Source organism: Ciona intestinalis, chromosome 12, assembly GCF_000224145.3.
Source record: "Ciona intestinalis chromosome 12, KH, whole genome shotgun sequence".
In the NCBI taxonomy this organism is placed as follows: Eukaryota; Metazoa; Chordata; class Ascidiacea; order Phlebobranchia; family Cionidae; genus Ciona; species Ciona intestinalis.
Window position 1 is genome coordinate 2,834,399 of NC_020177.2, and position 15,931 is coordinate 2,850,329.

The window sequence follows — 15,931 nt, forward strand, 5'->3', positions numbered from 1 at the left end:
AGTCGTTGGGGCTATGGTTGTATAATTCTTTAATTATTTTTGTTTTCTACAAAATAAGACGGGAAATGTGAATAAAAACATGTCCCATCTTACCCCATCCTACTATACATAGTGCAAAGTATATGGATGTATGAAAAACATCCATAAAAAACACCCTATGCTCTATGTCGAGCGGATAAAATGCTCCGTGCACAGTGTACTCATATACAGCACGATTTTTCACAACATAGTTAAATTTTAGCGAAAAAACGAGTAACAGTTGAATTTTTAGGTTGACATTATTATTAAAGGTAGGCATATGAAGATTAAATTGGAAACAAAAATAAATCCCACGCGCTCAGTCAAGCGTGTAGTCATGTGACTGTTGAGAAGAATATTTTCTTCTACTTGACGAACTTCCAGCAGTTGACGGTCTTGAACTGAAACAATTAGAAGAATTAAAACTAGACTTGTGGGGTAACGGTTAAGGACACTAATGCCTTTTTTGCCTTTTAAAAGATTGCAATTTGTTTAAAATAAAATTGTAGTTTTGCTCCGAGATTTTTGTTTTTGTAAAAATTTGAAGAAAATTTGAATTCCTATTTTTTGTTTTAAAACGTGGTAAAACAAGTGGGAACAAGCACTGTTAGGGGTCAGCGCACTGTTAGGGGTTGCTACCATTGAAACAATTGGAAGAATTAAAACTGGACTTGTGGGGTAACGGTTAAGGACACTAATGCGATCACCCAAAAAATGTTCCTGAAACTGTTTTTAACAATTGACAACACTCTTTTAGAACTGTAAGACTACGGTTATTTAATCCTCTAAATATTCTTTGTACACTACCAAATGGGTCTAGAAAAGGGAATAAAAACATGTTCCATCTTACCCCAACCTACTATATATATCCACAAGTATTAAACAAACCTTGCTTTTATTATTTTATCCCGGGTCACAAAATCTTCACGTGCAATATGTCCCCGCATTGCCGCTTGTAGATTACTGAGGTTTTCCTCATCTAAACTGTCATCTGTGGAGAAAACTACTTGTTAAAAATACCAATAATTGGTAAAAAATTATAAAATTATATTCGGATGAATGTATAGTAGAGTGGGGTAAGATGGGACACCTTTAGCACATAATATCAAAATATCCTGATTGTGTTTTAAACAATTAACAACGGTCCATAGGAGTCGTGAGGATATAGTTTTATAATTATGTGAAGGTTCTCTGTTTTCTAATAAATGGGATGGGAAAATGGAACGAAAAGGTGTTCTATCTTCCCCCATTCTACTCTATGTGTCTTTGGGCATTGATTGCCACAATACAGTTGACATAAATTGGTTGTCATAACTTTCAAATAAAACTAAATAAAAATCTTATAAAAAGTATATGTTTATATAAAAAAAAATACTTTTTTTAAAAATAGTTGTCAAAATTGTAAGAAAGAAATTTTCAGATAAAAAAATAAAAAATAAAACACTTTTATGATCTTACCTCCTAAGTCCTCCACCTCTTCCAATGTTCCAAGGCTTGAAACGCTTCTCGGAGTTGTAGGTCTTGATCTTCTTCCGGATGCGGATGTTGGTCTGGAGGATCCGCTCTTCACGAAGTCCTCACGAGCAAGATGACCCCTGAAGGCGGATTGGAGGAAGGAGACGGATTCTTCTTCTTCCTCTTCCTGAAAAATGAGGATTAGATTATTTTTGTATAGTAGGGTTATGTAAAAAAAAATTGTACTTTTGGGTAAGATGGAACATCTTTGGCACATAATATCCAAATATCCTTATCGTGTTCTAAACAATTAACAACGATATATGGGAGTCGTGAGGATACGGTTTTATAATTCTTTAAATGTTCTTTGTTTACTACTAAATGGGACAAGAAAATAAAATTCAAAGGTGTCCCATCTTTCCCCACCCTACTATATGTTTATATTTGAAGATGAAACTGTTTTACACACTTCGTGCTCGCTTACGAGTTACTGTTACTACACTTGTACCTTTGTGGGCTGTGGCTGATTATTTTTGGGGTGTATATAATTCTAATTTTGTAAAACAAAAAATTAATTTTTACCATTCTATTCCTATGTTTCTTCCAATGCCTCTGTATTGAAGTTGCCGCCTTTTCTCGTTTAATTTCAAGGTGTTTGCGCTCGATTGCTTGCGCTGCTTCTTGACGGCGTGCATCAGACCTTCTCTTTCTGTGTTCAAAAAAGTTAGCTAACAATCTTATAGTCTAAATATAAATCTAATGTGTGTGTATACAATTGATTAAATTATATATATTACAATATATATATATTTCAAAATTTAAAAAAAAAATTACTTAATTTTAAAAAAATCCCGCAAAAAAATCAAAAAATCGGCTTATGGCAGTTTAAAAAAAGTTGTAAAAATATGTAGTTATTTAATTCATTAAATAATTTTACCAATAGTTTTTTATCCATAAAAATTATACTAAAATTTTAAAAAAAATTCAAAAATTCAACATTTTTATGTTTAAATACCAACCAAAACTTCGTTCGGATAATTTTTTGTTAAAAAAAAACGTCTTAATTAATTAGAAAAAATATCTGGTAACGAATAGTATTTACCGCAAAATTTCTTGTCTGTTTTCTTCTGTAGATTTTAACTTTAACTGTTTCAACAAATCGTTATTTTCTTCTTTTGTTTTTTCAATTGATTCTTCCAGCTTTTCAATTTTAAGTCTAAAACAAAAAGGAATTATCTAATACAGTTTCCAATGTGGGGTGTGGAAAAATTTCATTGTTTGTAAAAAATGCAAAAAAATAATTACCCACAAGGTAACATACACAGTAACTCTGGCACGATGTGTATGAAATAGAACACCCGTGTTATAACGGCTGTCGTTTTCCGGCCATGCGAGAATAGAGCATGTTACATTCATTCGTTTTACATTAAAGGTGCCTTGGAACAATGGTAAATGCGCCTACCTGTAGCCCAGAACATACAGGATATCAAGTAAGCATTTCCGAAGTGTATGAAACAGAACACCCATGTTATAATGACTGTCGTTGCCCCGCCATGTGTTGATAAATAGTTACATTTAAACCCCTTAATTTTGGAGCGAAAATAATTTTGTCATTTTTTTTCTAAATTCTAAATTTAATATTTTATGATCAAACTCACAATTGCTCGCTGTTTTCATTCCGTAGCTCGTTCTTCTCCTCTTTGAGCCTCCGGAGAACTTTCTTAAGTCGATCCTGCTCTTCCTGGAAACGATCCTGCTCCTCTGCGATCACGAGAATAAAATGATCATGATCACAAAAAAATTATCATGAAATATTACAATCATGGTTATGAATATGAAATTAGCATGTAAATGGTCACAATCACAAATAAAAAATATAAAATGATCATGATTACAAAAATATCATGAAAATATCATAATCATGAAAAAATAATCACAATAATGGTCACAATTTCACATTATGATCACAAAAACTACCATAAAAATATCATAATCATGAAAAAACAATCACAATAATGGTCACAATTTCACCTTATTAATACGAAATATTCGACCACAAAAATTATCATGAAACAATCACAATTATGAAAACATCATAATCATGCTCACAATCATAAAATATGATCATAAAAATATCATGATCCAAAAAGTATTAAAAATCACAATTCACAACAAGACTACTATCACGAAAATGATCACAACCATGAACACATGTGATATCATATCACAAACACTCACCATCAATCTTTATTTTTTCACCAGATTTTAACTTTTTGATGAGAGTCACCAATTCCATTCTGTTTAGTGCACTGTATTCTATAATTGAAACATTTTAATATATAAATAAATCTATAAACTTAACTTTATCCTTGCATAGTCGGAAAACGACAGTCGTTACAACACAGGTGTTCTGTTTCAAACACATCGTGGCAGCTTACGAGTTACCAAGTATGTTACTTTGTGGGTGGCTATCTTTTGGGAGTTTTTCCATTTTTTTATGTGTGGCTGATAATTTTGACAAACCATGAGTGACCACTGGGCTGGAGCAATTGCTGTAAAGTGTTTTGCCCAAAAGCACATAGGCCCACAAACAATGAAATCTCTCATTATATATTAGGTAGGGCTTGATTTTTGTTTGTTACGTTTTCCGTAGCACCAGACCCTGGCTGTATTTTTTACACAAGAATCGCTCAACTCTATGCACCAGACCAGGGTCAGAATTTATTACAATTATTATTTAATATATATCAGTTTAGAATGAACAGAATTTAAAACACTATACACAACCAAAACTTACTTATTTCACTTTTATCTTCTGAATCGTCATCAATCATATTGCCATCTATTGCTTGTTCCAAGTCACGCCTTAAGCAGTGATTGTCTTTTTGCAGTTGGGTGTTTTCGGACGTTAATTTTACAACCGAGCGACGTAAAGCGCTCAATTTTTCCGATTTCGTCATTCCTTCTTCATCTGCCCTGTTGGTATGGGTTTTTATGACATCATAGTTGATGTATGATATCATTATAGGGTTACTTACTCAAAATTTTCGGCGTTTTCCTTTTTTAAAGCGTCCTGAAGCCTCATTACCTGTTAACAAAATGGGTTAAACATGGGGTAGAATTTACACCCAACAACCCTGTACTTTACCCCATAACGTGTGAAACATGGGGTAGAATTTACACCCAGTACTTTACTACATAACGTGTGAAACATGGGGTAGAATTTACACCCAACACCCCGTACTTTACTACATAACGTGTGAAACATGGGGTGGAATTTACACCCAACACCCCGTACTTTACAACATAACGTGTAAAACATGGGGTGAAATTTACACCCAACACCCCGTACTTTACCACATAACGTGTGAAAAATGGGGTGGAATTTACACCCAACACCCCGTACTTTATTACATAACGTGTGAAACATGGGGTGGAATTTACACCCAACACCCCGTACTTTACAACATAACTTGTGAAACATGGGGTGGAATTTACACCCAACACCCCGTACTTTACCACATAACGTGTGAAACATGGGGTGAAATTTACACCCAACACCCCGTACTTTACCACATATTGTGTGAAACATGTATAAACATACAACATGAAACATACACCACATAACCTAGCAAACATAATATTGCAACTGCATTTATAATCCAATAAATTAAAAAAATTATTCTTTTTTTAAAAAGGGGGTAAATAGCGACCCCTAAAACCCCTTGAACACGCCACTGCCTACCTCATCTAAATATGAAGCTTTTGCAGCCTTTGCTTTGCTCCTTAGTGTCTTAATCCTCTCCTTAGAAGCCTGGAGTTCATCCTCCTTTTCCTGCATCTTCTTCTCCAACTTCATCTGTTTTTGCTTCATTGTCACAAGAACAACTTTTTCACCTCCGGGTTTCGATTTTCCAGATTCGACAGCCTGGAACGTGGGAATATTATAAAAAACTAATTGAACCACTGGCATTCTGAATGAATGTAACTTGCTTTATTTTCGCTTAGAAGGAAAACGACAGTCGTTATAACACGGGTGTTCTGTTTCATACACCACGTGCCAGGTTAAGAGTTACCACGTTCCACGTATGTAACTTTGTTGGTGTGTTTTTCTGTTACAATTAAGACAACCCATTAGTGACCACTGGACACATATCCCCACAAAGGTTTTAAATTTGTAAAACCCCATAAAAGCTAGTTTTCTATAACATAACTAGTAAAAAACTTGTTTAACCCAAATCACACCAATAACCTATAACGGAGTACTTTTCTTATAAAACTTATCAAAATTTAAATTTTAACAATAAATAAAAAGAAAAAGACAGACAATTATTAGTTCCCGTTTTACCAAAGCGTGTTCTAGTAGTTGGTCAATTGATTTGTCCTTTCTTAAATTTTCTTCTTCTAATCTTCGAACTTTCGATTTTAGATTGTCATATTCGCCTTTTTGCGACGAAATAGTCTAAAAAAAATGAAATTATGTCAAGGTAGTTTTAGTTATATAACCCCATATTTATTTAAATACTTGTTTTTGCTTTATTTTTTAGGTGTATAACCCCCCATATATTTATTTAAACAAATGTTTTACTTGTTTTTTTTTGAGGTGTATAACCAATAACCCCATATATTTATTTAAACAATTGCTAATTGTTTTTACTTGGTGGTTTTAAGTATACTCTTTGAAACATAGGGGTACTTAGTTCAAGGCTCGGTGGTGGGGAAAGCCGAAAAGAATATGTATTAGCTTTTTTCTGTCAGTTGGTTTTCAAATCAAGGTTTTGCAGGTTTACAGGTTAAAACAGCTACACTCATTCGTTTCTGAGATAATTTTATTCTTTATGTAGTAGGGTGGGGTAAAATATTTTTATTTTTCATTTCTTGTCCCATTTGGTAGAAAACAAAGAATATTTACAGAATTAAATACCTGCATCCTTACAACTTTAAAAAAAGCATTATTAATTGTTCAAAACACGATTAGGAAATATGGAATTTATGTGCTAACAGTATCCCATCTTACCCCACAGTACTATACCAAAATAAACAGATTATATTCTGCTTAAATAAGTTAACAAACCAACACACCTTCTTTAACTGAATTATTTCTTCATACATTTCTTCCTGTGGCTTGTACCGTGGTGTCCCAGGCCGTGACCCCTGGGGCCGCGACCCCCAGCTGCCACTCCTTTTGTGGCCTCCCCCCGTAAAACCCAGTTGTTCCCTCAGATATTCTGAGGAGCTTGCAAGAGCAAGATTGACGTTTTCATTTGTTCCGTTCAAACCATGCACCGCTTTTATAGGGTTCTGTCTCATGTCTGTAAAAAAAGGAAAACAAATTGAATTTTGTCCAGAATTTTGTGACCCCAAAAAGTTAAAGGAAAATATTTAAAAAGTAACAATAAAAAATATTTTAATGTCTAAAACATGCATACAAAGTTAATCTACCAACAAACATGCCATTTCTAAAAGGAAACACTGTTTAAAATGATGTTATTAGCCTGGAAATGGAAACACTGTTTAAAATGATGTTATTAGCCTGAAAACATAAGTCATATAGAAACCCTCGTCTTAAAAACTGGTTTTTACAATACCACAATTTCTAGAAATATTTTGTCCCGCATTTCTAACAACTATTCTGTTACTTCTGCTACCAGGCATAATCAAATGTAAATATTCTTTTAGTGGCTCATCTAGTATAATAACATGTAGTTCTGACGTTTCTGCCAGCAAAACTTTATCGGGGAATGTAACGCAACAATACACGCAAGAGAAAAAATTTTAAAAAAAACCTTAAAAAGTAAAAAAAATACTGCACAAAATCCACTGCATTGTACTTTGTACTACAACACATACTTTTATTATTGTTGTTTCTAAACGAAGATACCCATGTTTCCTCAACTGTTTTACGCTTGTACGTTTCATCTCTTGAATAAGATTTTGCTTCCACTAATGAAATAAAAACTTTGTTCAGCTTAAAAAGTAACTGTATCTGTATCGCTTCTGCCTAAAGTGCTACTGCTACATTAGAGCAGCTAAACAGCAGAAAAAAAAACAAAGGAAACAGAAGAAAAAGGCACATTTTTATTAAGAAAAGTATGCAAAAAGGATTGGGCTAAAAAAAAACGAAAAATGATTATTGAATTTAAGAACATATATAAATATAACCTAATGCTTTGAGAATAAAACAGTAGGTTTACACCTAAATTCAAGTGTATTATGTCATGTATGTCAGAGCAAAGTATCGTCAATTAAAAATGCTCATAGAGGCTACGATTATATATTACTGTAAACATTCTTTGTTTACTACCAAATGGGACGAGAAAAGAGAATGAAAACATTTCCCATCTTACCCCACCCTACTATATTATTTAACCTTATATTATACCAAACAAAGTGTCTTTTATACCAAAACCAGTGAAGATATATAATTATTGGCTTACCTGTACCGAGTCTTAAAGATTTGAGCCACATTTCTCTGGTAGTTTCTGCAACCACATGATTCTGATGTTTTGTACCTGGACCATTAAGAGACCTCCACATCTAAGAAAGAAAAAGTTTTATAAATAAAATGTGTTTTAATTCACATATTATATTGGTCCCTTTAATTAGTGCTTGTCTGCTATGTCCAATATGTCCGCTAAATCTGCTATGTCCACTATGGCTGTTATGTCCATTATGTCCAGAATATTTACTATGTCCGCTATGTCGACTATGTAGTGAATATTGTGAACATATTAAATATTGTGGACATAGCGTACATGCACTGATTAAAGGGTCCCCTATGATATAGCTGAATATTTGTAAGACTTTAAGCTTTTTATGGTTGTAGTCAAATTTGTATACAATAATGGAGAGTGTATACAGAGATATAGAGAAATAGTAATTAAGCAATTTGGTTAACTCTAATTAGATACATATTATACCTTTGTTTTTTGAGGAGAAACTCTTGGTGAACTAGATGCACTGTAAGGCGATGGTGGTCGTTTCAATTTATCCGACGAATTTTTGGACGGCATTTCAAAAGAACTTTTAAAATTCGTAATTACGTAGATTTTTGTTCACTGCTGTATTTCACGATTTTGCACGTAAAAGTAAGTTTTCCTGAGTTATTTACGCCACAGTTATTCTCATACTAAGCATACTGACAAGTCTTAAGAATCATGAACAATTAGGGCGATATTTAAAAGGTAATAATTTAAAAATGAAAATAAAAGAAAAACTGTTTGTAAACAAAGTGGCGTTGCTGGTTTCCAACCTCAACCATGGAGTATACTATTTCTATTAAAACGTCAAAATGTAAAATTCAGAAATAGACTAAATGGTACTTTAAAAGTTAAATATCTCGTTTTGTGAAATTAAAATTATTCACAAAAATTAGCTAAAAATGTACGGTATTCCTAAAAGTTTTAATCAAAATTTTGAGTTATTACCTCTTCTATGACGTCACAAAATAGATCGATGAAATGTGGTGATTTCCCTAATTTAAGAACGACTTTTCTATGTACAAAAATTTTGCAGGTAAAGGTTTTGAGTTTTAAATTTCAAAAGGCGACGATAAGGCTCTGTATGGCGGACAACGCGCAAGAATTCCTGTTCGAAAACGCCCGGAAAGAATTTAAAGTGAGCGCGTTTTGTTTTATAAATAACCGAACTTTTTGCCCATTTGTCATATCGTTACTACATACTGTCGTTTTTTTTCTTTTCTTATTCTATTCCTCTTATTGGCCACAAAAATTGTTATTATATATATATAAATATACTAATGTATTTGCATAAGTTCTTTTCTTTGAAATCCATAATCAACGAATACAAATATATAACATTATATAATATATATATAAAATCGAAATTTCTTGTATCAGGGCATCTTACTTAAAGATGTCAATGGAAAAAACCAAGACGAGGTTCCAATATTTGTGGAATTTTACGGAAAATATCCCGGGTCGGAGCAAGAGAAAAAGACCGCCACAGATCAAACATTAAGGGATTTGATACGAGAAGAAGTTTTGTCAAAAACTCATCAAGAAATCGAGATTACGCGGACATTACATGTTATTAATGTCATAGTAGCTGTAGCCAAGCAAGGTTAGAATTAGGTTATTCTGTGACTGACACCAAGCGTCTGGCGCCGTGGCAAAGTGGTTAGCGCGCCTGCCTCTAACCCAGAGATAATGGGTTCATGCTCCTCACTGCTAACATTGTGGGCGTATGTGTCCTTGGGCAAGACAATTAAGGGCAATTGTCCAACTCATTGGTCACTAATGGGTTGTCCAAATTATTAGCCATATATGAAAAAAAAAAATCCAAAAAAATAATCACCTACAAAGTAACATTCATGGTAACTTGTAAGCTGGTACGAGGTGTACGAAACAGAACACCCGTGGTATAACGACTGTCATTTTCCGGATAAAGTAAGTTGCATTTAAGCATACCAGTTTAAGTGCTAGCTCCGTAACTGAAGGATACCATATTCAAAGCTTAATGCTGCTACCTTGGTGGCAGTGTGTCCACTAATGGGTCGTCTAAACTAAACCATACATAAAGCAATCTATTGCATAGTTGCATAGTTAGTTAGTAACTGGCATGAGGTGTATGAAGCCACCCCATCAACATAAAAAAAGTATTTTTACACCCATTATATTTCAGGGCTTCCAAAACTGTTAACAAACTTTAAGGGGAGTTATAGCCCAGTGTATAAATTTTACACAAACTACTGCGTATAATTATACTATCAATTAACTGTAAAGGGTGGGGAAAGTTTAAAGAAAAAATGGAGGTCGAGAGCCAAAAGTTTGGGAAGCTCTGCTTTGAGTTAGTGTATCAATTTACCATGCTATAATATGACACTTTTTCCGAAATTTGTATGTATATACACTACAGTAGGGAGGGAGAAGATAGGACGTCTTTAACACAAAATAACCAAATATTCTGATCGTGTTTAAAACAGTTAACACCGGTCTATGGGAGTCGTGAGGATACGGTTTTATAATTCTTTGAATGTTTTTTTGTTTACTACAAAATGGGACGAATAAATACAGTCAAAAAGTGTCCCATCTCTCCCCACCCTACTATACATATATATATTTCAGAGCTGAACTCAGACACCCATAACATAACACTTTCCACAGGTCTATGCTCACCAAGTGTTCCATTTACATTGCTTGGCGATGTATTGGACTGTTCAACATTAGACACATGCGATGTGATATTTAAATATGTTGAGGAAAGAGTAGCAGTCTGGAAGTCTCCTGTGTTTTATACAGCTGGTAAGTTATTGTATTATTGATTTATCTTCAAATTTGATTGACACCATGGCACAGTTGGTTACCGCCGCTGCGTCTTTGCCAGAGGTTACTGGTTCAAGGCTCGTCTCTGCTACTATTGTGGACATATGTGTCCTTGGGCAAGACACTTAATGGTAATTGCTTTAACCCAGTAGTCACTAATGGGTTGTCTAAATTGTCAGCCATACAGAAAAACACACCCATTGAGTTACATACATGATCGTAAGCCGGTACAAGGTGTATGATTAAGAAACAGAACACCTGTTATAACGACAGTCGTTTTCCAGCCAGGTGAGGGTAAAGCAAGTCACATGAAAACTTTTTTACCTTTACAGGAAAAAACTATCTTTTAAGAATGTGCAACGATTTATTACGGCGCTTATCCCAATCACAAAACACGGTTTTCTGCGGCCGTATTCAACTATTCTTGGCCAGGTTGTTCCCCTTATCCGAGAAGTCGGCACTTAACTTGGTAAGTAGCTCACCGCTTTAAGTTAAAGTGGTGACTGTAGTAGTAAGCATAAAAGAGAGGTTTGAATTGGAATTTTAGTGGGTATTTTTATGGTAATTCTTACATATATTATGTAAATATGATACATTTACATGTATAAATTTAAAAGTCATTATAATAGGTTCTATAAAAAGATATTGCTATAAGAGCCTAATCAGCTTTACAAAATGCCTGACAAAAACAGCTTAAGTATATAAATGTATCCTTTAGGTTACTAAGGCTATTTTTTTCATTTTCCAGTTAAACCTATACATAATAATATTAACTATAGACATGATAATTTGTATTAATGGTGTAACAACTGCTTTGCATTCGAAGGTTAGTCAGTTTAACTTGGACAATGTGACAATCTTTAACACCGACCCCTCAAATTCGACACTAGATGTCAATGAAGAGGCTTCAGAAGAGAAAATGGAGACAGATGAAGTGAAAAAAGAAAAAAGGTATTTTAAACAAAACAAATTTCGGACTTTTTTCTACATTCACCAATGTCTAAAATACAGTTACACTCAATATGCATCAAACATAGGAAACCTTATTGATTAAGGTTTCCTATGTTAAGGTTGCGAATGCAATATAATATATGGTTGTGCTTGTTTCTGTATGCAATTACAGCAGGGTAAAAGTCACTTAATGCAGAAAAACTTTTGCCAAAGTGTCATTTAAAATGTAATTTCCATTAAAATAATTAGATGAATTGTGTTTATTTTGCCCAAAAAAGTTAAAATACCATTTCTCAACTCTGTATATATCATATCAGAATAAATGTAACTTATTTTTTTTCGCATGGCGGGGCAAAGATCTGTTTCATACATTTTGTTCCTGCTTACAATTTACCAAATATATGACTTTGTTGGCGATTATATTTTTGCTCACAATGGTAGCAGCGACGAGCCTTGAACCAGTAACCTTTAGGTTAGAGGCAGGTGCTCTAAACATTGTCTAAATTTTTCCACAGTGAATCTGGTTTGGTGGATTACAAGTTATACCTCAACATTTGGAGTATACAAGATATATTCCGTAGTCCAGTACAATGTTATCAGAAGGAAACATGGGACAAACTCACTGAAGTAAACTTTTTATATTTTGTTTTTTTTACTGTTTTTTTTTCATTTTTTAATTGTTTATAATACAGGGTCTGTTTTATGTTTGTTTTATTACAGTGCTTGTTTAATGGTCATTTGTTCTTTTATTTTTTTAAATTATGTCTGTTTCATGCTTGTTTTATGGTCATCTGTTTTACCGTTTTTTTTTTATATTGTGTCTGTTTTATGTTTGTTTTTATTACATTTCTAGAATTAAAAGTTTTTCTGATTAATTTTTTTTAATTCAAATATACTTTTCTTAATTGTCATAAAAAATATTTTGTTTAAATCGATTATTAATTTTCACCTTACATACGCAGAACGCAGACAACATTTTCCGAGTTTTCGACAGTTTTAAACTGGATGACATCAGGGGTGGAAATAAAACAAATCAAACTACTCACAAAAAGTAAGGTTTTTATTTCAATAAAACACTACTTTCAACTGTTTTCTGTTTTATAATGTTATTAAAACGACGAATATATACACTGTTTAGTCTAGGGCAAACTTTTAATAAAATTTTTTTTTTTTAAATGTGTTATAATACATTTAGGATTTACCTTGATAAATACAAACGGTATAATACACAAAACATCGATAAAAAAATGGGAACAACATTTTAAACTAATGAAGCTAGGCTATATATATATATAATACCAATTTTAAAAATAAATGTGTAAACGGTATACCCAAAAAACCTAGTTATTTTCTTCTTTTTCAGATCTTATTTCTCAAAATTTCTGACATCAGAAAAGTTAACAGAGCTACAACTGAGTGATGGAATGTTCAGACGGCAGATTTTAACTCAATTTTTGATTTTGTTTCGCTACTTGACTGCTACTGTTAAGTTTAAAGGGTGAGTTCTAACATATTATGTGTAGGGATGCACATTACAGATTTGAATCAGTGAGATTCGAATCCTTTTGTATTCGAATCTAATTACGGGATTCGGTATTCTGTTTAATGACGTCATCATACATCATCTCTTCAACTAAACTAACATTTTTTAAAATTCAATAATTTTTTTTTAATAAGACTTTCGAGAGAAAACGTTTCGCAACGTCTTTTCTAAGGTTGCTATACATTTTGGCTTTGTAGGTTTTTTCTTATAATCACAAGAAGATTTAAAATTCTAGTTTCGAAATAAAGTATTCTAGGATATCCTAGAATACCTAATTATTCTGTAATGTGCATCCCTAATTATGTGGATACTGAATCTTGAATTGTGTGCAGATGCAACAGCCACGCCTTTTAACTGACACTATTTCCCACACTTTTTATCCTGTTTTAACAGCTGTTGTTTTTCTGTTGATCTGTTGTTTTTATGTTGTTCACTTTGTTCTTTAAATAATATGATCTTCGATATCGGTTTTGAAGCTATAAATAAAATGGGATATGCTTTGGATTTTAAATTGAATCTCTTATAAAAGACTAAGTACAAAACCAAAAGCCATACGCCTAACCAGTAGCGGACAAGAGGTTTAGGCGGTCGCGACCCCCCCTTTTAAAACAAAAAAAACAAAAATTAATAAGTTAATTAAAAAAATTGAAAATTATTGAAAATTTTTTTAATCAACCCCCCCCCCCTTATTTTTTTATGGCTGCACCACTCTGCCTAACTGTTTACTTTTTTGTTCCAGTCAAAATTTTGTGTTTAAGCACAGAACTGGTAGAAATTCAACAAAATCCAGGATGTTTACATAAAAATAATTTAAAAAATATTGTAGGGCTAATTTGGTTCTGACTGAAGCTCAGAAAACGTGGATTTCAACAACTGAAACAAAGATTTATAAACTGCTACAAGAGACACCACCAAATGGAAAGAAATTTGCAAAATATACCAAAGTAATTTTTTTGCTAATTCACTAAAATTGTATCAGAATGTGCATGAAAAATAATTAAACAGAAAAAAAATGTTTTTTTAAACTTTTTATTCACATAACGCCATTGCCTTTAATATTAAATGTTATATATATTTTACTTAAGTTTACAAGTATTTAATTTATATATTTCATTTTAATTTTTTCTTATAATTAATTTTTTTTGCATCAGTTATTATAAGAGTCATAAAATGAGCAGAAATGATAAAATGAATAACAAATTATAAAATTATTTTAAAAAGCGATAAAAATGAGTCCTCGTCATTTCCAGCATCTTTTGGAGCGGGAAGAGTTTTGGATCACATGGAAGAACTCCGGATGTCCAAGTTTCATGAAAATGAGATCAAAATCTGAAGATGAGTCTCCAGCATCCAAGAAGAGGAAGATTGATCCAAAGAAGAGCTCAATAGCGGAGGACTTTATCTCAGGAAAGTCATTAGGGATGGGGAGGTGAGAAAAAGATGTTTTAAAACGAAATATAAAATTTTGTAAAATTCATTTTTTGGAAATCATGTTTTTTTAATCATAAACACTTGAAGCAATTGCCGTTAAGTGTATTGCCAAAGGTCACATACGCCCATATTGGTGCAGTAATGAGCCTTGAACCCATAATCTTTGGGTTAGAGGCAACATGCTAACCAAAATTTAAAAAATATGTTACTAATGAGTTTCTAAATTATGCGGTGGGCCGCCACACATTAAAAATTTCCCAAAATACAATTGACCACAAAGTAACATACTTGGTAACTCGTAAGCTGGCACGGGGTGTATGAAACAAAACGCCTGTGTTATAACGACTGTCGTTTTTCGACCAAGCAAGGATAAATCAATTTACATTCATTCATTTATCATTACAGATAGAAATGTATTTAACACAGCTTTACTTTATTCCATGACCTACATTTAGGGATGCACATTACAGAATAATTAGGTATTCTAGAATACTTTATTTCGAATCAAGAATTCCGAATCAAGAATTTCGAATCTTTTTATATTTATAGGAAAAAATAATTTTACGCACATAAGTCAGTTTATTCACAAACACAAAATTTTTTTTTTTTAAATTATTAAGTTTTAAAAATTGTTAATATAGTGTATAAGATGACGTGTGATGACGTCATTAAACAGAATACCAAATCCCCCGTAATTAGATTCAAATACAAAAGGATTCGAATCTCACGGATTCGAAATTCTGTAATCTGCATCCCTATCCACATTACAGCCCTGAATTAACAAAACTTTGGAATTTATGTCCGAATAACTTGGCTGCTTGCCGATCTAACGAAAGAGAGTTTTTGCCGTCAATTCAAGATTATTTTGCTGAGCCTATTGAACAAGAAGACCCAAAGAATCAAATAGAAGACCAATATAAGTTAGTTTTTCATCATTTGTTCTTAAACTTTTAGTTTAGTGTGTTCTAGGATTTTCTAAAATTTTGATTAGAATTTTTTTTTTGTGAGAATTTTTTAAAACTTGTGGAAATAAAATATATTTTTAGTTTATGTACTTAATGTTATTATTTTTATATTTTTTTGTATGAAATTCTTAAACAACTATAAAATCTTCTATATATTTATCTATTTTTTATTTTTCCCCATTTTGCTAAAATAATTTTTTTAACAAATATCAAAAAATTATGTATTATTTTATATTAATTTAGATAAAAACATTCGAAAATTATAAATATTTTTTTAGGTTAAT

General features: G+C 32.5%; 2 protein-coding genes across 4 annotated transcripts in view; one reads left to right on the forward strand and one right to left on the reverse strand.

Annotated features, from left to right (window-relative positions):
• Nucleotides 1–118: 118 nt before the first annotated feature.
• LOC100180774 (IQ domain-containing protein E-like) lies at nt 119–8,842 on the reverse strand. 2 transcript variants are annotated; one of them, XM_018814531.2, is made up of 15 exons: nt 8,394–8,842; nt 7,911–8,010; nt 7,324–7,416; nt 6,556–6,785; nt 5,822–5,935; nt 5,219–5,401; nt 4,512–4,561; nt 4,271–4,449; nt 3,712–3,789; nt 3,132–3,234; nt 2,576–2,689; nt 2,056–2,182; nt 1,477–1,660; nt 907–1,009; nt 119–419 (listed from the first exon to the last, which is right to left on the reverse strand). In XM_018814531.2, exons 1-15 carry the CDS (start codon nt 8,484–8,486, stop codon nt 338–340), a joined length of 1,833 nt encoding a protein of 610 aa, XP_018670076.1. In that variant the 5' UTR covers nt 8,487–8,842; the 3' UTR covers nt 119–337. The 2 variants fall into 2 exon arrangements, with proteins under 2 accessions (XP_018670076.1, XP_002128738.1); XM_002128702.5 differs by lacking the exon at nt 7,324–7,416 and having other exon boundaries at nt 8,394–8,676.
• Nucleotides 8,843–8,949: 107 nt separating this feature from the next.
• LOC100179277 (THO complex subunit 1) overlaps nt 8,950–15,931 on the forward strand; it is a 10,193-nt gene continuing 3,211 nt past the window's right edge. The window contains exons 1-11 of one of the 2 annotated variants that reach the window (XM_002123765.5): nt 8,950–9,090; nt 9,333–9,555; nt 10,599–10,736; nt 11,090–11,226; nt 11,584–11,708; nt 12,224–12,335; nt 12,671–12,759; nt 13,072–13,206; nt 14,078–14,195; nt 14,502–14,680; nt 15,453–15,602. In XM_002123765.5, the coding sequence (XP_002123801.3) occupies nt 9,037–9,090; nt 9,333–9,555; nt 10,599–10,736; nt 11,090–11,226; nt 11,584–11,708; nt 12,224–12,335; nt 12,671–12,759; nt 13,072–13,206; nt 14,078–14,195; nt 14,502–14,680; nt 15,453–15,602 (1,460 nt within the window). In that variant the 5' untranslated portion in view covers nt 8,950–9,036. The remainder of the gene's footprint in view (nt 9,091–9,332; nt 9,556–10,598; nt 10,737–11,089; nt 11,227–11,583; nt 11,709–12,223; nt 12,336–12,670; nt 12,760–13,071; nt 13,207–14,077; nt 14,196–14,501; nt 14,681–15,452; nt 15,603–15,931) is intronic. The other variant, XM_018814530.2, reaches the window with a different exon arrangement.

Excerpts from the sequence above, each read along its gene's own strand:
- LOC100180774 (XM_018814531.2), bottom strand. The coding sequence starts at position 8,486 with ATGCCGTCCAAAAATTCGTCGGATAAATTGAAACGACCACCATCGCCT. Across the intron at positions 8,011-8,393 it reads TTTCTCCTCAAAAAACAAAG|ATGTGGAGGTCTCTTAATGG; the intron begins GTATAATATGTA and ends TTTCTTTCTTAG. Across the intron at positions 7,417-7,910 it reads ATCTTTAAGACTCGGTACAG|TGGAAGCAAAATCTTATTCA; the intron begins GTAAGCCAATAA and ends TTATTTCATTAG.